The sequence below is a fragment of the Scyliorhinus torazame genome, chromosome 6, assembly GCF_047496885.1.
Source record: "Scyliorhinus torazame isolate Kashiwa2021f chromosome 6, sScyTor2.1, whole genome shotgun sequence".
Lineage (NCBI taxonomy): Eukaryota > Metazoa > Chordata > Chondrichthyes > Carcharhiniformes > Scyliorhinidae > Scyliorhinus > Scyliorhinus torazame.
Genome location: NC_092712.1, coordinates 142,353,827 through 142,379,984, shown reverse-complemented (window position 1 = coordinate 142,379,984; position 26,158 = coordinate 142,353,827). Strand labels below are relative to the sequence as shown.

At 48.3% G+C, this 26,158-nt stretch overlaps 1 protein-coding gene across 1 annotated transcript in view; it reads left to right on the top strand.

Annotated features, from left to right (window-relative positions):
- The window catches only part of LOC140425041 (polycystin-1-like protein 1), a 543,547-nt gene that overhangs the window by 196,280 nt on the left and 321,109 nt on the right, over positions 1-26,158 (top strand). The window contains exons 20-23 of the mRNA XM_072508831.1: positions 117-320; positions 14,425-14,609; positions 16,183-16,404; positions 19,842-20,002. Of these exons, the coding sequence (XP_072364932.1) occupies positions 117-320; positions 14,425-14,609; positions 16,183-16,404; positions 19,842-20,002 (772 nt within the window). The remainder of the gene's footprint in view (positions 1-116; positions 321-14,424; positions 14,610-16,182; positions 16,405-19,841; positions 20,003-26,158) is intronic.

The following is a 26,158-nucleotide window of genomic DNA, read 5'->3' as shown; positions in this document are numbered from 1 at the left end:
AATGTAATGATTTATGTGTGGCTCCTCTTTGAAATGTAAATGCAGCAATGAACTGGTACCAAGTTAATGTAAACCTCTGAATGGTTTCAAGAATAAGGCCACTTTCTTTCATGCAGGTTCGAAGATACCAGTCCTTCAAGCTTGGAGTTACATTTGAGAGTGAGTTTGTTTGTAACATCTCCAGAGGTGTTCGGTACAGCTGGTCCTTCTTTCAGCCAGATGATTCGCTGGTCAAACTGTCTCAAGTTGATGTTAACAAGCAGTTTATAATCATTCCAGGCTATCTGTTGGATTATGGAATCTATGTTGCAATTGCCAGGGTAAGAAATCAATGTGACCATGCAATCTGTGGGAAAAGCCACTACCACATGCTTCTAAATCGAATAGGATCTGCTTTAAAGTTCTTGAGTGGAAAGGACAGGGGAGGGAAACTATGCGTGGAGCCAGAGGAAATGGGCGAGGTATTAAATGAGTCCTTTGTGCCAGTATTCTCCAAGGAGATGGAATTGGTGGATGATGAGTCTGGGGAAGGGTGTGTAGATAGTTTGGGTCACGTTGAGATCAAAAAGGAGGAGGTATTGAGGGTCTTGAAACGCATTAAGATAGATAAGTCCCCAGGGCCTGATGGGATATACCCCAGAATACTGAGAGAGGCAAGGGGGAAAATTGCTGGGGGTTGAGAACAATCTTTGTATCTTCACTGGCTACAGGGCAGAGCACAGAGGATTGGAGAATAGCCATATTGTTCCTTTGTTTCAGAAGGGTAACAAGATTAACCCAAGTAATTACAAGCTGGTGAGCCTTACGTCAGTGGTAGGGAAATTATTGGAGAGGCTTCTTCAAGACAGGATTTACTCCCACTTCGAAATAAGTCGATGTATTAGTGAGAGGCAACATGGTTTTGTGAAGGGGAGGTCGTGTCTCACTAACTTGATCGAGTTTTTAGAGAAAGTGACAAAGATGATTGGTGAGGGTAGGGCAGTGGATGTTATCTTTATGGACTTCAGTAAGGCCTTTGACAAGGTTCCTCATGGCAGGCTGGTACAGAAGGTGAAGTCGCGCGGGATCAGAGGTGAGCTGGCAAGATGGATACTGAATTGGCTCGGTCATAGAAGACAGAGGGCAGCAGTGGAAGTGTGCGTTTCTGAATGGAGGGCTGTGACTAGTGGTGTTCCTCGGGGATCAGTGCTGGGACCTTTGCTGTTTGTAATATATATGAATGATTTGGAGGAAAATGCAACTGGTTTGATTAGTAAGTTTCCGGACGACACAAAGGTTGTTGGAATTGCGGATAGCGATGAGCACTGTCAGAGGATACAACAGGATATGGATCGGTTGGAGATTTTGGCGGAGAGATGGCATATGGAGTTTAATCCGGACAAATGTGAGGTAATGCATTCTGGAAGGTCTAATACAATGGAAAATATACAGTAAATGGCAGACCCATTAAGAATATTGATAGGCAGAGGGATCTGAGTGTACAGGTACACTGGTCACTGAAAGTGGCAACGCAGGTGGAGAAAGTAGTCAAGAAGGCATACGGCATTCTTGTCTTCATCGACTGGGGCATTGAGTTTAAAAATTGGCAAGTCATGTTTCAGCTTTTTAGACTCTTAGTTAGGCCTCACTTGGAATATAGTGTTAAATTCTGGTCACCATACCACCAGAAGGATGTGGAGGCTTTGGAGAGGGTACAGAAAAGATTTACCAGGACTATGCCTGGTATGGAGGACATTAGCTATGAGGAGAGGTTGGAGTGTCTTGGTTAGTTCTTACTAGTACGACAGAGGTTGAGGGGCGACCTGATAGAAGTCTACAAGATTATGAGGGGCATGGACAGAGTGGATAGTCAGAAGCTTTTTCCCAGGTTGGACGAGTCAATCACTAGGGGGCATAGGCTTAAGGGGCAAGGTTTAAAGGAGATGTATGAGGCAGGTTTTTTTACACAGGGTTGTGGGAGCCTGGAACCCGCTTCCTGGGGAGGTAGTAGGAGCAGATACGATAGTGACTTTTAAGGAGCGTCTTGACAAATACATGAATAGTATGGGAATAAAGGGATATGGTCCCTGGAAGGGTAGGGTTTTTTAGTTCAGACGGGCAGCATGGTCGGTGCAGGCTTGGAGGGCCAAAGGGCCTGTTCCTGGGCTGTAATTTTCTTTGTTCTTATTACTTGTGGTCGAGTTTATGATACTGGTGTTATGTAACATTTTACTTGGACTTTTTAAAATGCCGGGGAAGCAGAAGATTGCCTAAATTAAAAATATTCAAAAGGATTTAAAGTGAAGCGCAAGTATCTGAAAAATAAAAACGTAGTATTAATTTAAGATATTGAAAGTTTAGAAGGTGATAGGTGCTTGAATGCAGAAATAAAGTTTTAATTTATTGCAAATTTTCTTATGTTTGAAAGATTCATGATTTTAAAATGTAGTAAATGTTCAGATCAATTGTTTAGAGGTAGGGAATGTTCCTTTGCCATGTAGGGCTGATTAACTTTAATGTTTGGAGGAGACGAGGCTATTTCTGTCATAATATACACCAGTATATCATGGTGCAGACACACACACTGATGGACACACAGCAAGACCAATCAACACACACAACACCGCAGCCAATCACCAGTTAGAGCACACTCACTATAAAGACAGAGGGCATCAGTTTTCCCGCTCATTCGGGACGCAGCCTCTCAGAAGGACAGAGCTTACAGCTTACAACACAGATCTTCACCATGCGCTGAGTGCATAGACTGGTTAGGACAGGCATAGGTCTTTAGTTTAATCTAATATCGTGTTAACCCACAGTGAAATTTTGTTCAACAGTTTCTAGCTTAATAACATAGTGTTGTACTATTTTAAGTGTTGGTGGCCTATATGTGTTCCACGGATCCAGAGCATCCAACACACCATGGTACCACTAGTTGAGGGATGTTAGAACTCCTTAGACCTACCTTTTTTTTGCACTGAGTGCTGAATTTGGTGCTTTTTGAGTGCGATAGTGAGAGTTTGGTGACCGAGGGAGTTAGGTGAGGAGGGAGTAAGGTGCTCCTTTCATTTTGTTTCCGACATTTCCGCAAAGAGTGCGAAGAGAGCCAGGAGTTTACAGGAAGTGTAGCTGACTGGGAGCAGAGTCGGAGGGCGGAGATCTAGTTAGTCCACGCAGCAGCTATATTCTTTAAGGTAAGAGGGGATGGAGGCTAGGCCAGTTACATGCTCCTCCTGTAGGATGTGGGTGGTGAGGGATACCACCGGTGTCCCCACTGACTATACCTGCGGGAAGTGCACCCAACTTCAGCTCCTCAAAGACCGTGTTAGGGAACTGGAGCTGAAGCTGGATGAACCTCGGATCATCCGGGAGGCAGAGGGGGTGATTGAGAAGAGTTACAGGGAGGTAACCACACCCAAGGTACAGGACAAGAATAGCTGGGTTACAGTCAGGGGGAAAAAAACAAACAGGCAGACAGTGCAGGGATCCCTCGTGGCCGTTCCCCTTCAAAACAAGTATACCGTTTTGGATGCTGTTGGGGGGGGATGACCTACCAGGGGAAGGCCCTAGCGGTCAGGTCTCTGGCACGGAGTCTGGCTCTGGGGCTCAGAAGGGAAGGGGGAGAATAGAAAAGCAATAGTTGTAGGAGATTCAATGGTTAGGGGAATAGATAGGAGATTCTGTGGTCGCGAGCGAGACTCCCGGAAGGCATGTTGCCTCCCGGGTGCCAGGGCCAGGGATGTCTCGGATCGTGTCTTCAGGATCCTTAAGGGGGAGGGTGAGCAGCCAGAAGTCGTGGTGCACATTGGTACCAACGACATAGGTAGGAAAAGGGGTGTGGAGGTAATAAACAAGTTTAGGGAGTTAGGCTGGAAGTTGAAAGCCAGGACAGACAGAGTTGTCATCTCTGGTTTGTTGCCGGTGCCACGTGATAGCGAGGCTAGGAATAGGGAGAGAGTGCAGTTGAACACGTGGCTGCAGGAATGGTGTAGGAGGGAGGGCTTCAGGTATTTGGATAATTGGAGCGCATTCTGGGGAAGGTGGGACCTGTACAAGCAGGACGGGTTGCATCTGAACCAGAGGGGCACCAATATCCTGGGAGGGAGGTTTGCTAGTACTCTTCGGGAGGGTTTAAACTAATTTGGCAGGGGAATGGGAACCGGATTTGTAGTCCAGCAACTAAGGTAGCCGATATTCAGGACGCCAAAGCATGTAATGAGGCAGTGGGGAAGGGAACACTGACAAAGGAGAGTATTTGCAGACACGGAGATGGGTTGAAGTGTGTATACTTCAACGCAAGAAGCATCAGGAATAAGGTGGGTGAACTTAAGGCATGGATCGGTACTTGGGACTACGATGTGGTGGCCATCACGGAAACTTGGATAGAAGAGGGGCAGAAATGGTTGTTGGAGGTCCCTGGTTATAGATGTTTCAATAAGATTAGGGAGGGTGGTAAAAGAGGTGGGGGGTGGCATTATTAATTAGAGATAGTATAACAGCTGCAGAAAGGCAGTTCGAGGAGTATCACCCTATTGAGGTAGTATGGGTTGAAGTCAGAAATAGGAAAGGAGCAGTCACCTTGTTAGGAGTTTTCTATAGGCCCCCCAATAGTAGCAGAGATGTGGAGGAACAGATTGGGAAACAGATTTTGGAAAGGTGCAGAAGTCATAGGGTAGTAGTCATGGGCGACTTTAACTTCCCAAATATTGAGTGGAAACTCTTTAGATCAAATAGTTTGGATGGGGTGGTGTTTGTGAAGTGTGTCCAGGAAGCTTTTCTAACACAGTATGTAGATTGTCCGACCAGACGAGGGGCAATATTGGATTTAGTACTGGGTAATGAACCAGGGCAAGTGATAGATTTGTTAGTGGGGGAGCATTTTGGAGATAGTGACCACAATTCTGTGACTTTCACTTTAGTAATGGAGAGGGATAGGTACGTGCAACAGGGCAAGGTTTACAATTGGGGGAAGGGTAAATACGATGTTGTCAGACAAGAATTGAAGTGCATAAGTTGGGAACATAGGCTGGCAGGGAAGGACACAAGTGAAATGTGGAACTTGTTCAAGGAACAGGTGCTACGTGTCCTTGATATGTATGTCCCTGTCAGGCAGGGAAGAGATGGTCGAGTGAGGGAACCATGGTTGACAAGAGAGGTTGAATGTCTTGTTAAGAGGAAAAAGGTGACTTATGTAAGGCTGAGGAAACAAGGTTCAGACAGGGCATTGGAGGGATACAAGATAGCCAGGAGGGAACTGAAGAAAGGGATTAGGAGAGCTAAGGGAGGGCATGAACAATCTTTGGCGGGTAGGATCAAGGAAAACCCCAAGGCCTTTTACACATATGTGAGAAATATGAGAATGACTAGAGCGAGGGTAGGTCCGATCAAGGACAGTAGCGGGAGATTGTGTATTGAGTCTGAAGAGATAGGAGAGGTCTTGAATGAGTATTTTTCTTCTGTATTTACAAATGAGAGGGGCGATATTGTTGAAGAGGACAGTGTGAAACAGATTGGTAAGCTCGAGGAAATACTTGTCAGGAAGGAAGATGTGTTGGGCATTTTGAAAAACTTGAGGATAGACAAGTCCCCCGGACCTGACGGGATATATCCAAGGATTCTATGGGAAGCAAGTGATGAAATTGCAGAGCCGTTGGCAATGATCTTTTCGTCCTCACTGTCAACAGGGGTGGTACCAGGGGATTGGAGAGTGGCGAATGTCGTGCCCCTGTTCAAAAAAGGAACTAGGGATAACCCTGGGAATTACAGGCCAGTTAGTCTTACTTCGGTGGTAGGCAAAGTAATGGAAAGGGTCCTGAGGGATAGGATTTCTGAGCATCTGGAAAGACACTGCTTGATTAGGGATAGTCAGCACGGATTTGTGAGGGGTAGGTCTTGCCTTACAAATCTTATTGAATTCTTTGAGGAGGTGACCAAGCATGTGGATGAAGGTAAAGCAGTGGATGTAGTGTACATGGATTTTAGTAAGGCATTTGATAAAGTTCCCCACGGTAGGCTTATGCAGAAAGTAAGGAGGCATGGGATAGTGGGAAATTTGGCCAGTTGGATAACGAACTGGCTAACCGATAGAAGTCAGAGAGTGGTGGTGGATGGCAAATATTCAGCCTGGATCCCAGTTACCAGTGGCGTACCGCAGGGATCAGTTCCGGGTCCTCTACTGTTTGTGATTTTCATAAATGACTTGGATGAGGGAGTTGAAGGGTGGGTCAGTAAATTTGCAGACGATACGAAGATTGGTGGAGTTGCGGATAGTAAGGAGGGCTGTTGTTGGCTGCAAAGAGACATAGATAGGATGCAGAGCTGGGCTGAGAAATGGCAGATGGAGTTTAACCCTGAAAAGTGTGAGGTTGTCCATTTTGGAAGGACAAATATGAATGCGGAATATAGAGTGAACGGTAGAGTTCTTGGCAATGTGGAGGAGCAGAGAGATCTTGGGGTCTATGTTCATACATCTTTGAAAGTTGCCACTCAAGTGGATAGAGCTGTGAAGAAGGCCTATGGTGTGCTCGCGTTCATTAACAGAGGGATTGAATTTAAGAGCTGTGAGGTGATGATGCAGCTGTACAAAACTTTGGTAAGGCCACATTTGGAGTACTGTGTACAGTTCTGGTCGCCTCATTTTAGGAAGGATGTGGAAGCTCTGGAAAAGGTGCAAAGAAGATTTACCAGGATGTTGCCTGGAATGGAGAGTAGGTCTTACGAGGAAAGGTTGAGGGTGCTAGGCCTTTTCTCATTAGAGCGGAGAAGGATGAGGGGCGACTTGATAGAGGTTTATAAGATGATCAGGGGAATAGATAGAGTAGACAGTCAGAGACTTTTTCCCCGGGTGGAACACACCATTACAAGGGGACATAAATTTAAGGTGAAAGGTGGAATATATAGGAGGGATATCAGAGGTAGGTTCTTTACCCAGAGAGTAGTGGGGGCATGGAATGCACTGCCTGTGGAAGTAGTTGAGTCGGAAACATGAGGGACCTTCAAGCAGCTATTGGATAGGTACATGGATGACGGTAAAATGATATAGTGTAGATTTATTTGTTCTTAAGGGCAGCACGGTAGCATTGTGGATAGCGCAATTGCTTCACAGCTCCATGGTCCCAGGTTCGATTCCGGCTTGGGTCATTGTCTGTGCGGAGTCTGCACGTCCTCCCCGTGTCTGCGTGGGTTTCCTCCGGGTGCTCCGGTTTCCTCCCACAGTCCAAAGATGTGCGGGTTAGGTGAATTGGCCAATGATAAATTGCCCTTAATGTCCAAATTGCCCTTGGTGTTGGGCGGAGGTGTTGAGTTTGGGTATGGTGCTCTTTCCAAGAGCCGGTGCAGACTCAAAGGGCCGAATGGCCTCCTTCTGCACTGTAAATTCAATGATAATCTATGATTAATCTAGGACAAAGGTTCGGCACAACATCGTGGGCCGAAGGGCCTGTTCTGTGCTGTATTTTCTATGTTCTATGTTCTACCTGCAAGTGGACAGCGTCCGCCCCCCGCCGCCGCTGCTCCGCATCACCGGTAACCTAGGGGCCAACTGGAAGATATTCAAACAACGCTTCCAGCTCTACCTTGAAGCCACAGACCGGGAAGCTGCCTCAGACACCAGGAAGATCGCTCTCTTCCTATCCACGGCCGGGGAACATGCCATCCACATTTTCAATTCGCTCACCTTTGCTGATGGTGAAGATAAATCAAAATTCAAGACGGTCCTCCTCAAGTTTGACAGTCACTGCGACATCAAGGTAAATGAAAGTTTCGAGCGCTATGTATTCCAACAGCGTTTGCAGGGTAAGGATGAACCTTTCCAGTCTTTTCTCACCCACCTCCGTATCCTTGCGCAGTCCTGTAATTACGGGTCCACCTCCGACTCCATGATACGCGACCAGATCGTTTTCGGTGTTCAGTCGGACCCCCTACGCCAGCAGCTCTCAAGGTAAAGCAGCTCACCCTAACGATTGCCATTGAAACCTGCGTGCTACATGAACACGGCACTAGTTGGTATTCCCACATCCAAGCGGCTGAAACGGTGCGGCAAGGTCCCCACGAGGCAGAACTGGTCCAAGCAATTGAGCAACCCCAGGGCCTCAGCCTGGATGAGGGCAGCCATTTTGCGCGCTTTTCGCGGACTCCCGCGCTTGCATGCACCGAACGAGGGGATGGCGACGTCGACGAACGTATTGCGCATTCGCGCACCACGTACGCGCGGTGGCGCAGCGAACGTACTGCCGCTACAACGTGCGGCAACTGTGGCTCCGCCCACTTTAAGCGGCAATGTCCTGCCAAATCCCGATGATGCCTGCAATGTGGTAAATTTGGCCACTTTGCTGCTTTATGCAGATCAGCTCAGCCTGGCAACTCTCGTCGCTCCAGCCAGCCTCGCAGGAATGTCCGGGCCATTCAACCCACGGTCACCGAGCCCGATTCGGACCTGCTACCTGATATTGACACCAAGGACCCGAAGGCGCCTTTTCCAGTCGGTATCATTACAAAAAACAGGGTGTCCCCGGAGCAAAGAATCCAGCCTCTATTGGTATACAGCATTGATCCAGACGATGAGTGGTGTGCCACTCTTACGGTCAACCGGTCCCAAATACGATTCCGCCTGGACACTGGCGCCTCCGCCAATCTCATTGCGCGGTCTGTCCTCCAAAGCCTTTGTGTCAAACCAGCCATCCTGCCATCAGCCTGTCCACTATTAGACTATAATAGCAATGCCATTGCTGCCAGCGGCTCATGCCAACTTGAAGTGACGCACAGGTTACGCAAAGCCATCCTTCCCTTTGAAATCGTGGGTCCTCGAAAGCCTCCCTGCTTGGCGCGCAGGCTTGCAAACTGTTGAACCTAGTTCAGAGAGTTCACTCTCTCTCCTGCTGAGGCGTCTGCCTTTCAGGACACAGCTCGACGCCATTATCAACCAGTACCACGACATCTTCGAGGGTATGGGCACGCTCCCGTACACCTACAAGATTTTATGAAAACCGAATGCCACGCACCTCGCAGGGTCCCAGCACCCCTTAAGGACCGCCTCAAGCAGCAGCTGCAGGACCTCCAGAATCAAGGAGTGATTTCCAAAGTCACGGAACCGTTCGACTGGGTCAGTTCCAAGGTATGTGTAAAAAAGCCTTCCGGCGAATTGAGAATTTGCATTGATCCCAAGGATCTAAATCGCAATATTATGAGACAGCTCTATCCAATTCCCAAGCGCGAAGAGCTCATATGTGAGATGGCTCGCGCCAAACTCTTTACCAAACTCAACGCCTTAAAAGGATTCTGGCAAATCCAGCTCGATAAATCCAGCAGGAAACTCTGCACATTCAACACCCCCTTTGGAAGATATTGTTACACCAGGATGCCGTTTGGGATCATCTCTGCATCAGAAGTATTCCATAGGATTATGGAACAAATGATGGAAGGTATTGAAGGTGTTCGCGTCCATGTCGATGACATAATCATTTGGTCCACCACCCCGCAGGAGCATGTTAGTCGCCTCCAACGAGTATTCAGACGTATACAAGAGCTTGGCCTCTGCCTCAACAGGGCCAAATGCTCTTTTGGTCAGACAGAACTCAAGTTCCACGGGGACCACATCTCCCAATTGGGTGTGCAGCCGGATGCGGACAAGGTAGCTGCCATCACAGCTATAATGGACAAGAAGGCGGTCCTCCGATTTCTGGGCATGGTCAGTTTTTTAGGGAAATTCATCCCTAACCTCGCCTCTCATACCACGGCTCTCAGGAACCTGGTCAGGAAGACGACAGACTTCCAATGGCTCCCTGCCCACGAGCGCGAATGGAGAGAACTCAAGACGAAACTGACCACGGCCCCGGTCTTAGCCTTCTTTGATCCAGCAAAGGAGACCAAAATTTCGACCGATGCCAGTCAATCCGGCTTTGGGGCAGTGCTCCTTCAATGTGATGAGGCCTCATCATGGGCCCCCGTTGCATATGCGTCACATGCGATGACCCCCACGGAGCAGCGCTACGCACAGATAGAAAAGGAGTGCCTGGGCCTTCTGACCGGTGTTGTTAAATTTCCCGATTATGTCTACGGACTTCCTCAATTCACCGTCGAGACCGACCATCGCCCGCTGGTCAATATAATACAGAAAGACTTGAACGACATGACGCCTCGCCTCCAGCGTATTCTTCTCAAGCTCCGGCGATACGACTTCCAGCTGGTATACACCCCAGGCAAGGATCTCATCATTGCTGACCCTCTCTCCAGGGTAGTCAACACTCCATGTGACCCAGCGGGATTTGACTGCCAGGTTGGCGCCCATGTGGCATTCGCGGCCTCCAATCTACCTGCCTCGGATGAACGCCTCAACCAAATTTGCCGCGAGACGGCGGCTGACCCCTTGCTACACGTGTCATGCGCCACCTAACGGACGGGTGGCTCAAGGGCCAATGCCCTCAATTCGATAATGTCAGAGATGATCTGGCGGTAGTAGACGGGGTTCTTCTAAAACTGGACCGCATTGTCATCCCGCGTAGCATGCGCCAGCTTGTCCTGGAACAACTACACGAGGGCCACTTTGGCCTGGAAAAGTGCCGCCGACGGGCCCGAGAGGCAGTGTACTGGCCCGGCATTAATGAGGACATAGCCAGCACAGTGCTCAACTGCCCCACTTGTCAGCGCTTCCAGCCGGCCCAACCACGTGAGACCCTGCAGCCCCTTGAGTTGGTCACGTCACCATGGACCAAGGTGGGTTTCTAGACTACTTTTCGAATTACCCGGAGATGATACGGTTGCACGACCTCACCTTGTCTGCAGTCATTCGTGCATGTAAAGACACCTTTGCTCGACACGGCATCCCGCTCATGGTTATGTCGAACAATGGCCCCTGCTTCGCCAGCCAAGAATGGTCCAACTTTGCCAGGGGGTACAATTTTGCCCATGTGACGTCCAGTCCCCTGTACCCCCAATCCAACGGCAAAGCAGAGAAGGGAGTACATATCGTCAAACGGCTCCTATGAAAGGCTGCAGATGCTGGGTCTGATTTCTACCTTGCCTTGCTGGCCTATCGCTCCGCCCCACTGTCCACTGGCCTGTTGCCAGCCCAGTTACTCATGAGTCGAACCCTGAGGACGATGGTGCCATCCATCCATGTCCCAGACCTCGACGACGTTCCGGTCCTTCACCGGATGCAGCTGTCTCGTGCACAGCACAAGGCGGCTCATGACTCCCGTGCAGCTGATCTCCCTGCTCTGGCTCCAGATGACAACGTCCGCGTCCATCTTCCGGATGGTGGCTGGTCTGCAACCGCTGTTGTCCTTCGACAAGTGGCCCCCGCTCGTTCCTGGTTCATCTACCGGATGGTTCCATTCTGCACTGCAATCGACGCCCCCTTCATCTCATTCCACGCTCGCCACGTGATCCTCCAGTGTCGCCTCGCCCTCCTGCTGACCCTGCCACGGATATGCAGAGCTTCCTGTCACTCTGCATCCCCCTGACTCTGACGCAGTCCAGCACGCTCCTGAACTGGCAGCTCTCGACCCACCCTTGAGGTGGTCAACCAGAATTCGTCGCCCACCTGAGACTAAATGTATTAACTTTTCAAATTTATGGACCCTCTGAATTGTTTTGTTGCTTTGTTTGATCGTTTCCTGGTTTGTATATAGTGTTGATCGCGTTACTCTTGTTGCATACTGTTTCTCTGCACCAGGCACCTTCCCATGTAAATAGCTTAGTTCCCATGTACATAGTCCTGTAAATATGCCTTCGCACCCCACACGTAGTTCGGAACATTATCACCACACATTATTTATTGCCACACACATACATTTTTTTATAAAAGGGGGATGTCATAATATACACCGGTATATCATGGTGCAGACACACACACTGATGGACACACAGCAAGACCAATCAACACACACAACACCGCAGCCAATCACCAGTTAGAGCACACTCACTATAAAGACAGAGGGCATCAGAATTCCCGCTCATTCGTGATGCAGCCTCTCAGAAGGACAGAGCTTACAGCTTACAGCACAGATCTTCACCATGTGCTGAGTGCATAGACTGGTTAGGATAGGCATAGGTCTTGAGTTTAATCTAACATCGTGTTAACCCACGGTGAAAGTATGTTCAACAGTTTCTAGCTTAATAAAATAGTGTTGCACTATTTTAAGTGTTGGTGGCCTGTATGTGTTCCACGGATCCAGAGCACCTAACACATCAACTTCCTCTCCTGCACTTTCTGTTCAGAATGTCTGAACACTGTGCCAGACCTTGTATCCTATAGGTGCATGCAACACTTTCATCATCGGCAGTCTTGGTATGGTAATCGTCTGAAGACACTTAACAGTAAAATTGAATAAATTAATCCGAATGATTTGCCTTTATGTGCCTTCATGTCTTTCAGAAATGTACCAAGGCACCATACAAATTTAATATTTTGAAGTTCAGCCACTCTCATTATTTAAATGAATGTACAAGTCATTGTGCACATAATTTTGGAACACCATTGATCACTGGGAGTATTTGGTGCTCCTCTTCAAACATTGCCATTGGTTCTTTAATTACCTCCTGAACTACCCAAACACTGACAGACAGCTATAGTTTTGGTCCATCCAATTTACAGATCCTCATATAGATTAGTATATTTTCACAGCTACACTTGAATTGTCAGTCTGGGTTGTATATATAAATCCATGATGTGGAGATGCCGGCGTTGGACTGGGGTGAGCACAGTACGAAGTCGTACAACACCAGGTTAAAGTCCAACAGGTTTGTTTCGATGTCACTAGCTTTCGGAGCGCTGCTCCTTCCTCAGGTGAATGAAGAGGTCTGTTCCAGAAACACATATATAGACAAATTCAAAGATGCCTAACAATGCTTGGAATGCGAGCATTAGCAGGTGATTAAATCTTTACAGATCCAGAGATGGGGTAACCCCAGGTTAAAGAGGTGTGAATTGTACCAAGCCAGGACAGTTGGTAGGATTTCGCAGGCCAGATGGTGGGGGATGAATGTAATGCGACATGAATCCCAGGTCCCGGTTGAGGCCGCACTCATGTGTGCGGAACTTGGCTATAAGTTTCTGCTCGGCGATTCTGCGTTGTCGCGGGTCCTGAAGGCCGCCTTGGAGAACGCTTACCCGGAGATCAGAGGCTGAATGCCCTTGACTGCTGAAGTGTTCCCCGACTGGAAGGGAACATTCCTGCCTGGTGATTGTTGCGCGATGTCCGTTCATTCGTTGTCGCAACGTCTGCATGGTCTCGCCAATGTACCACGCTTCGGGACATCCTTTCCTACAGCGTATGAGGTAGACAACGTTGGCCGAGTCGCACGAGTATGTACCGCGTACCTGGTGTGTGGTGTTCTCACGTGTAATAGTGGTATCCATGTCGATGATCTGGCACGTCTTGCAGAGATTGCCATGACAGGGTTGTGTGGTGTCGTGGTCACTGTTCTGAAGACTGGTTAGGATAGGCATAGGTCTTCAGAACAGTGACCACGACACCACACAACCCTGTCATGGCAATCTCTGCAAGACGTGCCAGATCATCGACATGGATACCACTATTACACGTGAGAACACCACCCACCAGGTACGCGGTACATACTCGTGCGACTCGGCCAACGTTGTCTACCTCATACGCTGCAGGAAAGGATGTCCCGAAGCGTGGTACATTGGCGAGACCATGCAGACGCTGCGACAACGAATGAACGGACATCGCGCAACAATCACCAGGCAGGAATGTTCCCTTCCAGTCAAGGAAACACTTCAGCAGTCAAGGGCATTCAGCCTCTGATCTCCGGGTAAGCGTTCTCCAAGGCGGCCTTCAGGACCCGCGACAACGCAGAATCGCCGAGCAGAAACTTATAGCCAAGTTCCACACACATGAGTGCGGCCTCAACCGGGACCTGGGATTCATGTCGCATTACATTCATCCCCCACCATCTGGCCTGCGAAATCCTACCAACTGTCCTGGCTTGGTATAATTCACACCTCTTTAACCTGGGGTTACCCCATCTCTGGATCTGTAAAGATTTAATCACCTGCTAATGCTCGCATTCCTAGCATTGTTTGGCATCTTTGAATTTGTCTATATATGTGTTTCTGGAACAGACCTCTTCATTCACCTGAGGAAGGAGCAGCGCTCCGAAAGCTAGTGACATCGAAACAAACCTGTTGGACTTTAACCTGGTGTTGTAAGACTTTGTACTATATAAATCCAGGAATGGGATAAATAATCATGACAACACGGAGAGGAATTTTGTTTCAAGTTAATGTTTTACTGGAGCTTTAACAGAACTGTCCAAAAATCCTGAGTTGAATAAGTTTTAACATGTTGCTCAGTTTGGAATTTGTTACAATGAAGAAATTATTGAAAATGAATTTATTTAGGAACCGTAATAGTTTTTCTAAATGACCTTGACTAGTAATAGTCCGTCCAATGTCAATAGTCTTGAATTGCTTTCCTAATGCAGGTTCAAATCATTGGCACTGTGGTTTATAACAACTACACTGTAAATGTTGAGGTCCTTGCTACCCCACCAGTGAGTCTGATTTCAGGCGGTACACAGCTCTTCATAACCTATCAGCATGAATCCATCATTCGTTTGAATGGGTCAGAATCGTATGATCCAGACTACCCTGGCACTGCAAACCTAAGGTGAGTCATAATGGAAAATAGTTTTGTGATCCAATCTAAAATGGAATCAGCAAACATCTGCATTTTTATGGCAGCGTGAAAAAGATTCCAAGACCCTTACTGGGTGTTGGAAATTAAATAGGAATAGATAAGGGAACATTCAGCAAGTCACAAAAGGATATGTCAAGCGCTTGACTGAAAACCTGCAAAATAAAAGTGATTTGGAGAAGATTCTCAGCAGTAGATAGAGAAGGGGACAGCAGTAGTGTTTTTGAATAAGGCACGATAGTTGAAGACCCTGAACACCACTGGTTGGGTTAAGGTAGGAAGGCTGAACAGAGTTGGAGAATGGTGGGTGTGGAAGAGGATATAATGCTGGAAGAGGTTTGGACACGAGTGTGATTAATAATGTGAAGGAATTTGGAGACTATGATTTTAATTTGCTCTGTTGAAGGACTATGAGCAAATGTAAGATAGTGAGGATGGGGATGGGGGGATAATAATCAGTCTGGGGAATAGGTGTACGACCGAATACGACAACTAAGTTTTGGACCAGTTGGAGTGAAAAATGGGAGTTCCTTGTGGAGGATGTTGGAGATATTCTAACTAGAATTGATTGTCAAATCAATAAAGGCTTAATCTAAGGGAGGGGCTGAAATGGGCAATATTGTGAAGATTGATGGTGATGGATAAAATATGGAATTTTAAGCTTAACTCAGACTTTTTAAGTTGACAACATTTTGTACGGCTTGGTTCAAATGATTTTGACAGAGGGGAACTAGATCTGGTGATGAATAACAAAATCAACAGTGTATTTAATGCATTCACTTTTGCAGCCTTCTGAAGGTGGGAGATATTAAATAATATGCTAGGAATGAGGATGTTGAATTTAGTACTTTAACAGATGTGCAGCAGCAGAGGTTTCCGGGTAGGTGAAGGAATGTTGGAGAGAAATTTAGGAGCTTTAGTGCATATTTATACCATGGGTACAGATGTTTGACTAAAGGTAGGGCCATGTGGATGATATGGGAGCTAGGATAATGGTTAGAGATTACCTTACCAGCAGCCAAGCTTAACAGCTGGCAGATCATCAGGAGAAATTCGGTCAAGGGGTGGATGTCAGTATGAGTGGGGGGAGTTTTCCAAATGTGAAAGTGAATGTGGCTACAAAGGCATGCTGTTTGGTCTCAATGGCATGAATGCCTTTCCTCAGTGGGAGTTCCAAACTGCAGTGGTGCTCTCCCTGTGACCTAACATATACATCATTACCTCTTCGCTGTTGCATTCTTTGACCTTATTAATGAAACCCAAATGCCATTGGTCTCTTGTCTAGCTTCGAGAATCTGCATTCATATATGCAAAAACCCTTATGTTTCTGCTCACCCTTCTGTATTTTTCCATCATTCTCCTGCACTAACCTTATAAGCACACATTAACATTTCTAATCTTCCTCTCAAAATAAGTACCTGAGAAAGGACAACATTTTACTTTTTTCCCCCTTATGTGCCCTAATATTTCAATCATTGGCTAATTGCAATCTAATCTGTTATTTACTTAAAATGCCCACATTTATTTTTCTTTTAACACTGCTCAGGTTTTCCTGGGCTTGTGAAACAGTGAGTGGATTAAATATACCTTGCTTCAAACCTGATGCACCAAACCCACTGAACACAACTTCCAGAACAGTCGGTGTTTCAATGACTGCACTGAAAACTGATATTGACCAGTTTCTGTTCAAGTTAACTGTTAACAATAACAACAGATATTCTTCAGACGCACAACAGTTTATCACCATCAAAAAAGACAACAACTTAAGGTATGTACTGAACACCTACAGAACAAATTCTCTACAGGAATGTATTTGGGGTTTATTTTGCATTTTATCACGATCTAGTGACTGACAACAAAGCATCAGACAATACCTTGGGACCGTATCATATTTTTGGGAATTGTGTGTGGTGTTGGTACAAAAGGAAAACAAAGGGATAAGTCTATTTTCAGACAATATTTTGAAGCTTCAAAGCTTTTACAGTTTGAAAAGAATGGAAGATCTCCTCTTTGTTCCATTTAACCAAAAAGAACCTCTTCGTATTTTGATGGTATTTTTGCTCCTGCAATATCCTTTATAACAGCCAGAGTTCTGAGAAGTCAGGATGTTTTGGGGTCAATCTAGCTTCTAGCTGACCCACATGGATAATGGGTAGATCAGTAGAAATGCATTGACAGGACTTAAGGACATATTTCATAATGTTCAGCCAAGATGCATTTAGAATGAGAAAGACTCCAGGAAATGAATGCATCATCCATTGCAAACTAAGGACATTAAAGATAATGGCCGTGATTCCCCAAGCTGGCGCGGGCCAATTTCCGCCGCTGTGGTTCTAACATGGTTCCACGCTGCAGGCACTAGGACTCGCGGCTGCGGTAGCCGTCCTGGTGAGGGGTGGGGGGATCCGTCACAGGGGGGAGGGGCCTCCAAGACAGCCAGGATCGCAATCGGGGGCCACCGATCGGCGGGCGCGTGCGGTCGGGGGGACCTAGCTGAAATGAAATGAAAATCGCTTATTGTCACAAGTAGGCTTCAAATTAAGTTACTGTGAAAAGCCCCTAGTCACCACATTCCGGCACCTGTTCGGGGAGGCTGGTATGGGAATTGAACCGTGCTGCTGGCCTGCTTGGTCTGCTTTAAAAGCCAGCGATTTAGCCCAGTGTGCTAAACTTCGGCGCCGGCCCGCTGCGTGGGTCCGCCATATTGCGCGGGGTCGCATCGCCGCTGGCTGCCGCGCACATGCACGGACCCGCAGCCAGCTGTGTGGAGCACTCCAGCGCTGTGCTGGCCCCCTGTGGGCCACGGAATCACTGGGCCTAGAGGCCCGTTGATGCCGGCGTGAAATACTCCGGTGTTTACGCCGGCATCAACACCTAGCCGCCGTTTTGAAGAATCCCGGCCAATGGGCACAATCTATCCGTCACATTGGGTCCGACCGGGAGAGCGACGTGGCCGGTTGATGCTGGGTGAGGCCTTCTGCAGGCTTCCCTTTTGGGATTTACCCAAGTCCCGCAAGGCGACTGTGACCAGAATTGCCAGGCCGCGCATGGTTAAGTAGGTTTTAATAAATTTTTTTATTGTCACAAGTAGGCTTACATTAACACTGCAATGATGTCACTGTGAAAATCCCCTAGTCGCCACATTCTGCCGCCCGTTCGGATACACTGAGGGAGAATTCCTGACAGCCCGTCTTTTGGGACTTGTGGGCGGAAACAGGAGCATCCGGTGGCAGACACGGAGAACGTGCAAATTCCGCACAGACAGTGACCCAAGCCAGGAATCGAACCTGGGACCCTGGTGCTGTGAAGCAACAGTGCTAACCATTGTGCTACCGTGTCATACCTAAGTGTGCTTACTCGCGATCTACTGGCCTCCTGGGATATACTGGCCTCCCCAGGGAGACCACAGCAGGGCGCTGTTCAATACTGGTCCACGGAAACTTGGACTAGGCGGAACAGGACCCGGGGGGTGGGGGTGGGGGGTCTTGCGGGCCTTTGGAGGCCCTGGGTGGTCAGGGCAGGGTCGCCCCTGGCTCACCCCCTGGAACGCAGGCACCCTGGCAATTCACTGCCATCCTGGTACTGCCAAGGTGCAAGGGTGGCACTGGCAAGCTAGCAGGAGCACTGCCAGTGTGCCAGTGCCCAGGTGTCAGGGTGGCACTGCCAAGGTTCAAGGTCTGAGGGGACCAAGTCCATGAAAGGAGGGTGGAGGGAGGGATGAAGGGTGGGGATGGGGTCCAAGGCATAAATTGGGGGCCTCTGGGAGGTTGAGGGGATGAATTGTGGGGGTCCAGGGGGTACTGCCCATATGTTGGGGGGGTGACATTGCCCTTGGGTGGAGGGGTGTGGGGCACCCTCAAGCTCACTTAGAAATCGGGCACTCTTTTAAAATGGTTGCCCGATCTCTGAGGAGCCAGTCTGGCCAGCGAGCTCAGCTCCTCTTTGATGAAAATACTTCTAAGGGTTGGATTCTTTGGCCGTGCCCGCCATATGATTGCTGCGGACGTGATGGGGACCCTGTCAAGGTCCATTTACATCCGGCAGCAGTTTACGGTTGCTGGGCGGCCATAGCCAGCGAATCCCGCCCTATGTATGGGCTGAACTAGTGAGAAACACCCCAGGTCCCAAAAAAGTGACAAAAGTGTTGTTGGATGGCGGTGGGGACCGGCTGAAAGAGCTGCGGGAAACTCCCAGTAAAACCCATCCCAAATGACACATATTTTGCGATTTCTTCCAAAAGGGAACAAAGTCCCCTAGCGAGCGCGTTTAGCCGTGTGTTTCCCGGCGCCCGCAGTGCTGAGAAACACATGGCTATTGAACGCAACTCGCATTGAATAAAGGGCTTGAATGGGGAACGCGCAGCCAAGGTCTAAATAGTCCCGTTTTGTACAGTGAAGAACTCCGCTTGTTGGAACTCCCCATTGTAGGGAGAGGTCAGGACGCCAATTAAAAGTGACGCAGCATAGGAGGGACCCCAGCCCGATTGCGTGCGCACAAATGCCAGCTTGCCACCTTTGCTTTTCACAAGCTAGGGGCTTTTCACAGTAACTTCATTGAAGCCTACTTGTGACAATAAGCGATTATTATTATTAATATTATTTGCAGTGTACATGCCTGCTGGCAGTGCCACCTGCGTACCTTAGCATTGCCAGGCTGATCCCCGTTTGTGAATTTTGCACAATGGAGCCAGGCTTCGCAAGGATATCAGCATTGCTGAGATGAATGTTAACCCAGTATTCACCGGCTCCATCACACTATCCCAGTCACAAACTCTCCAGCTACATAGGAGTCAGCAGTGAGAATCACCAGTGAGAAGAATTTGAGGCATAAAGCTAGATACTCTACTGAAAGATGTAATTCGGCACAGTGAACCATTCTGTTTTTCAAGGAGCCCTCATGTTATCACTCATTAGTTAACTTTTAGAATCGCTATCTCTATTTTTTCTCACCTCCACCAGTTCAGAGAAAACCCTCTCATGTCATGAAGCCACGCAACCACATTATCTGTGTTTTTCAATTGTTGGTAATACAATAAGCAGGATGTAAAATGAATATAATTTTACTGCTTCACTTGTATAACTATTTTGCACAATTTCACTGGAGTCTGTTTGCACTCTTTAAACAGAGGGCGAGGAAAGGAACATATTCACAGAATGGCTTACTGCTGATTAATTCTTTGTGATCTTCATTGCTGTTCTTTTGCAGACTGGTAAAACTGTTGTGTGTTGAATGTCTCAATAATTCCATCAACTGGAATGATGTGTTTTCTGTGAAAGCTGTATGTGAGGAGTGCTCAGAAACATCTAACTTCTCATATTCTTGGAAATTACATCTGGTAAATTCAACTGAAACAGAACCTATTGAAGGTGAGTTCCGAGGTGTTGTGGACATTTCGTTAAAACTAAAAATCCTAAAATGGATGTTTGTATCAGTACTGGTGCCTAATATTTCTGTAACTGAAAGATCAATGCTTAAGTAACCTTGTGCCCTTCACCTATTACTTTTATGCAGGAAGGTGGCACTTAACTATCCAAAAAAGGCTATGAATTGCAATGTGATTTAAAAGAAAACTCACCTTCTGATTAAGTGCATTTTTTTGTTTTTATCTGCAGATGTGTGTGTGTTAGTAACCAGGGTTAACCTGCTCCAGGAGCCAATGGAGAGTATTCAGGAATTGATTGTTCTCTGGCTGATTTATTTTTTTTGTTTTACATTTTCACATGCATTAGATGCTAATGCACAGCTACTTACAGAAACATTTCTGTAATATTAACTTTAAACAATTGCAATAAGGGCAGCACGGTGGCTCAGTGGTTAGCACTACTGCCTCATGGTGCTGAGGGCCCTGGTTCGATCCCGACCCTGGTGATGTGTTGGGTGTTCTGGATCACAAACAGGTCACCAACACTGGAAGTGGTGCAACTCTATTTTATTATAAAGTTAACTATATTAACATACATCAACTGTGGGTAAATGCAATACCAGCTTTAACTGTTGACCCTTGCTTAGTCCTAACCAGGTGATGCACTCAGCACATGGTGAATGTCTGTGTTGCAGGCTGTGAGCTCTGTGCTCCGAGCTGGCTGCTACTGGAATGAACGGGAACTCTCCTGTCCCCTGTCTTTATAGTGCGTGTGCTCTCACTGGTGATTGGCTGCGGTGGTGTGTATGCTGATTGGTCCCACTGCATGTCCATCAGTGTGTGTGTCTGCACCATGATATACTGGTGTATATTATGACATCCCCCCCACCTTTAATATAAAGAATATGTGACTGCGTGACAATAAATATCATGTGAATGTACCTGACTATGTGTGTGCGTGTTATTTACGTGACTGTATATGAGGCTAATCTATTTGCACGGGAAGGTGCCTGGTGCCGAGAAATAGGATGTCACACCAACAACGAAATGAACATTATATACAAACTGCTGGAACGATGAAACAGGATAACAGAATAGATCAAAGAGTCCAACATTGTAAAACTCATAAGTCAAGTCTCTGAGGTGGGCGACGAATTCTGGTTGACTCAAGGGTGGGTCAGGAGCCACCGGCTGAGGAACGGGCTGGGCCACGGCAGAGTGAGGAGGATGCAGAGTATTCGGAATCTGCACATAGTCCAGGTTGGGGACAACAGGAGGGCGTGACACTGGTGGAGGATCACGTTGCGAGCGTGGAACGAGACAAAGGCGGCGAATGGAACCATCTGGCAGACGAACCAGGAACGAGCGGGGAGACACCTGCCGAAGAACCACAGCAGTTGCAGACCAGCCACCCTCCGGAAGATGGATGCGGATGTTGTCATCCGGCGCCAGAGCAGGGAGATCAGATGCCCGAGCGTCATGCGCCGCCTTGTGTTGTGCACGAGACTGTTGCATCCGCTGAAGGACCGGAACGTGGTTGAGGTCTGGGACGTGAATGGAAGGCACCGTGGTCCTGAGGGTGCGACCCATGAGCAGCTGGGCTGGCTACAGGCCTGTGGAGAGTGGGGCCGAACGATAGGCCAGCAAGGCGAGGTAGAAGTCGGATCCTGCATCGGCAGCCTTGCAGAGGAGCCATTTGACGATGTGGACGCCCTTTTCCGCTTTGCCATTGGATTGGGAGTGCAGGGGACTAGATGTCACATGCACAAAGTTGGACCTGCTGGCAAAGTTGGACCATTCCTGGCTCGCGAAGCAGGGGCCATTGTCCGACATCACAATGAATGGGATGCCATGACAAGCAAAGTTCTCCTTGCAGGCACGGATGACCGCCGATGATGTGATGTCATGCAGGCGTGCAATCTCCAGGTAGTTCGAAAAATAGTCTACAATCAGAACATAGTCCCTGCCGAGCGCATGGAACAGGTCAACGCCTACCTTAGACCAAGGGGACGTGACCAACTCATGGGCCTGTAGGGTCTCACGTGGTTGGGCCGCTGGAACCGCTGACAGGTGGGGCAGTTGAGCACTGTGTTGGCGATGTCCTCATTGATGCCGGGCCAGTACACAGCCTCTCGGGCCCTCCGTCGGCTCTTCTCCATGCCAAGATGGCCCTCGTGTAGCTGTTCCAAAACGAGCTGGCGCATGCTGTGCGGGATCACGATGCGGTCCAGCTTCAGGAGGACACGATCGACTACTGCCAGATCGTCTCTGACATTGCAGAACTGTGGGCATTGGCCCTTGAGCCACCCGTCCGTCATGTGGCGCATGACACGCTATAGTAGGGGGTCAGCCGCAGTCTCGCAGCGAATGTGGATAAGGCGTTCATCCGTGGCCGGCAGATTGGAGGCCGTGATGGCCACATGGGCGTCAACCTGGCAGACGAACCCCTCTGGGTCAGACGGGGTGTTGACTGCCCTGGACAGAGTGTCGGCTATGATCAGGTCCTTGCCCGGTGTGTATTGGAGCTGGAAATCATACCGCCGGAGTTTAAGCAGAATTCGCTGGAGGCAAGGGGTTATATCATTCAGGTCTTTTTGTATAATGTTGACCAGCGGGCGATGGTCAGTCTCGACAGTGAATTGGGGGAGGCCGTACACGTAATCATGAAATTTGTTGACCTTAGTCAACAGGCCCAGGCACTCCTTTTTGATCTGCGCATAGCGCTGTTCCGTGGGGGTCATGGCATGTGACGCATATGCAACGGAGGCCCATGATGAGGCCTCATCGTGTTGCAGGAGCACCGCCCCAATGCCGGATTGGCTGGCATCCGTTGAAATTTTTGTTTCCTTCGTGGGATCAAAAAATGCCAATACCCCGGGGCCATGGCAAGCTTGGTCTTAAGCTCCTCCCATTCGCACTTGTGGATGGGAAGCCATTGGAAGTCGGTCATCTTCCTGACCAGGTTCTGGAGAGCTGTGGTATGGGAGGCGAGGTTGGAGATGAACTTCCCCAGGAAGTTGACCATGCCCAAAAATCGGAGGACCGCCTTCTTATCCGCTGGCTTCTGCATGGCCATGATGGCTGCCACCTTGTCTGCATCCGGCCGCACACCCAACCAGGAGATGTGGTCCCCTAGGAACTTGAGTTCCGTCTGGCCGAAGGAACATTTGGCTCTGTTGAGGCGAAGGCCTTGGTCCCGTATTCGTTTGAAAACGCGCTGGAGGCGACTGATATGCTTCTGCGGGGTGGTGGACCAAATGATGATGTCGTCAACATAGACGCGCACACCCTCAATGCCCTCCATCATGATCCGGTGGAATAGTTCTGATGCAGATATAATCCCAAACGGCATCCTGTTGTAGCAGTATCTGCCAAACGGGGTATTAAAGGTACACCGCTTTCTGCTGGACCTGTCTAGTTGAATTTGCCAGAATCCTTTCGAGGCGTCAAGTTTGGTGAAGATGTTGGCCCGAGCCATCTCGCACGTGATCTCCTCGCGCTTGGGGATAGGGTAATGCTCCCTCATTATGTTGCGATTCAGATCCTTTGGGTCAATGCAGATCCAGAGCTCGCCGGAGGGCTTCTTTACGCACACCATGGAACTGACCCAGTCGGTTGGTTCCGTCACTCTGGAGAACACTCCTTGGTCCTGGAGGTCCTGCAGCTGCTGCTTGAGGCGGTCCTTGAGGGGTGCTGGGACTCTGCGAGGTGCATGACCACAGGCGTGGCGTCTTGTTTGAGCAGGATTTTGTAAGTGTCTGGAAGCGTGCCTATGCCTTCGAAAACGTTGCGGTGCTGGTTGATGATGGCATTGAGTTGCGCCCTGAGGCAGACGTGTCCTCTGGAGAGAGAGAGTGTATTTGTTGAACGAGGTTTAGGAGTTTGCACGCCTGTGCGCCTAGCACAGAGTCCTTCGAGGAGCCCATGATCTCGAAGGGAAGGATGGCTTTTCACGAGTTGTGCGTCACTTCGAGTTGGCATGAACCGGTAGCAGGAATGACGTTGCCATTGTAGTCCACTAGTTGGCAGGTCGACGGAAGAATGGCTGGTTTAACCCCAAGGGTCTGAAAAGCTGACCACGCTAGGAGATTCGCGGAAGGACCAGTGTCCAGGCGGAATCGTATCTGGGATCGGTTGACCGTCAGGCTGGCACACCACTCGTCGTCTGGATCAATGCTGTGCACCGACAGCGGCTGGTGGTTTTGATTCGGGGACAGCCTGTTCTTTGTTATAACAACGACTCGCAAAGGGTCCCCCGGGTCCTCAGTGTCACTGGTCTGCGGGAAGTCGGAATTGGACTTGGTTTGGGGGTAGGTAACTGCTTGTTGCAGAGTTCTAAGGTTTATTTCATTTCCTGGTTCAATTTGAGGCATTGTGCTGTTATTCCAGGTGAAGGAAGGTTGTTTTACAGCTTTAAAAGATTTTTTCTTTGATTTGGGACGTTTCCCCATTAAATGGGCGTGGTCCGGGCCTCTGACGTCATGACGTGTGTGACGTAGCACGTAGGAGGCGTTTGCACATGCGTAGATCGCGGTTCCTTCACTGATGGCCGTTTTCGTGATTGCGCATGCACGGCGTCGTGCAACTGCACATGTGCAGTTCCTTTAGAAAGATGGCCGCCGACCAAAATCATTCTCTGCTCCGGGATTTCGGCTTCGAGGTGAGTACTGGCGCTTGTCTTAGCTTGGAGTGTGTTTTCCTCGCAGTATTTGCCAAATTTGTCCAGGACTGCCTGGAAGTCGCTCCTGTTTTGCCCCTTGGAGAACTTGAATATTTAAAAGATTTCTTCTATTCTGGCACCGGCGATGGTGAGGAGGAGCTCTGTTTTTTCAGGATCGGCCAGGTCTTCTAGTTCGGCTGCCAGTTTCCGCGGAGATCGCTGTGGCACTGGAGCTGCTGCGGAACCCGGATCTTGAACATCTTGCCTGGGTATCGTTGCTGGTTGTCACTGTACGCTGAGGTATGGCTATCTGGACTGAACCAGTTCACTCCTTGTACCATGATGTGTTGGATGTTCTGGATCACAAACAGGTCACCAACACTGGAAGTGGTGCAACTCTATTTTATTATAAGGTTAACTATATTAACATACTTGAACTGTGGATAAATGCAATACCAGCTTTAACTGTTGACCCTTGCCTAGTCCTAACCAGGTGATGCACTCAGCACATGGTGATTGTCTGTGTTGCAGGCTGTGAGCTCTGTGCTCCGAGCTGGCTGCTACTAGAATGAGCGGGAACTCTCCTGTTCCCTGCCTTTATAGTGTGTGTGCTCTCACTGGTGATTGGCTGCGGTGTTGTGTATGCTGATTGGTCCCACTGCATGTCCATCAGTGTGTGTGTGTGTCTGCACCATGATATACTGGTGTATATTATGACACCTGGGTCACTGTCTGTGTAGAGTTTGCACATTCTCCCCTTGTCTGCATGGGCCTCACCTCCACAAATGGAAAGACGTACAGGGTAGGTGGATTGGCTATGCTAAATTTCCCCGAATTCTAAAAAAACAATTGGCTACTCTAAATTTAAAAAAAACCCAGCTATAATAAAGCTTTCAAACTATATTTACATACATTTAAGTTCAGTCACGTTGACATCATCATATATTTAGTTGTGCAGACCATAGAGGTCCCAAGTTCGTTTCCAATTGATATTGAATGAACAGATTTTAGTTAAGGTAGCAGGTGGCATTAGCAGCCCTGCTAAAAGAGAATTAAAATTAGCTGCAGCTTCTACTCCTATTTGCTGTCCTTTGATTCCTGCTGAGATTAAGTATGACTGTCAGACAAGGACAAGAATAACTCAACAGTCATGGCTTCCACAAATGACTAATGCTCCCATATTTAAATGTAATTTTTACAAATACAGATCGCATCAACATGTTAAAAGTTTCCAAGCCAAGTTACTGAATAGAGTTTTTATTTGCTTCCCACACACAAACATCTCTTCTCCCTCTGGGATATATCCTAGTGTTGACAGGACACAGGGCTTGGGATTCCTGTACGGCTCGAGTTCAAACAGCTAAAACAAAGCAGCTTACCAACATGAACTACTTATAAGCTTCCGGCTGTTTGTGTAGTGACAGGTATCTTCCCACTGGGTATTGCATTGCAAGGTTACTTAAAATGGATTGGGAAGAATTCCATCATCAAATGAAGGGC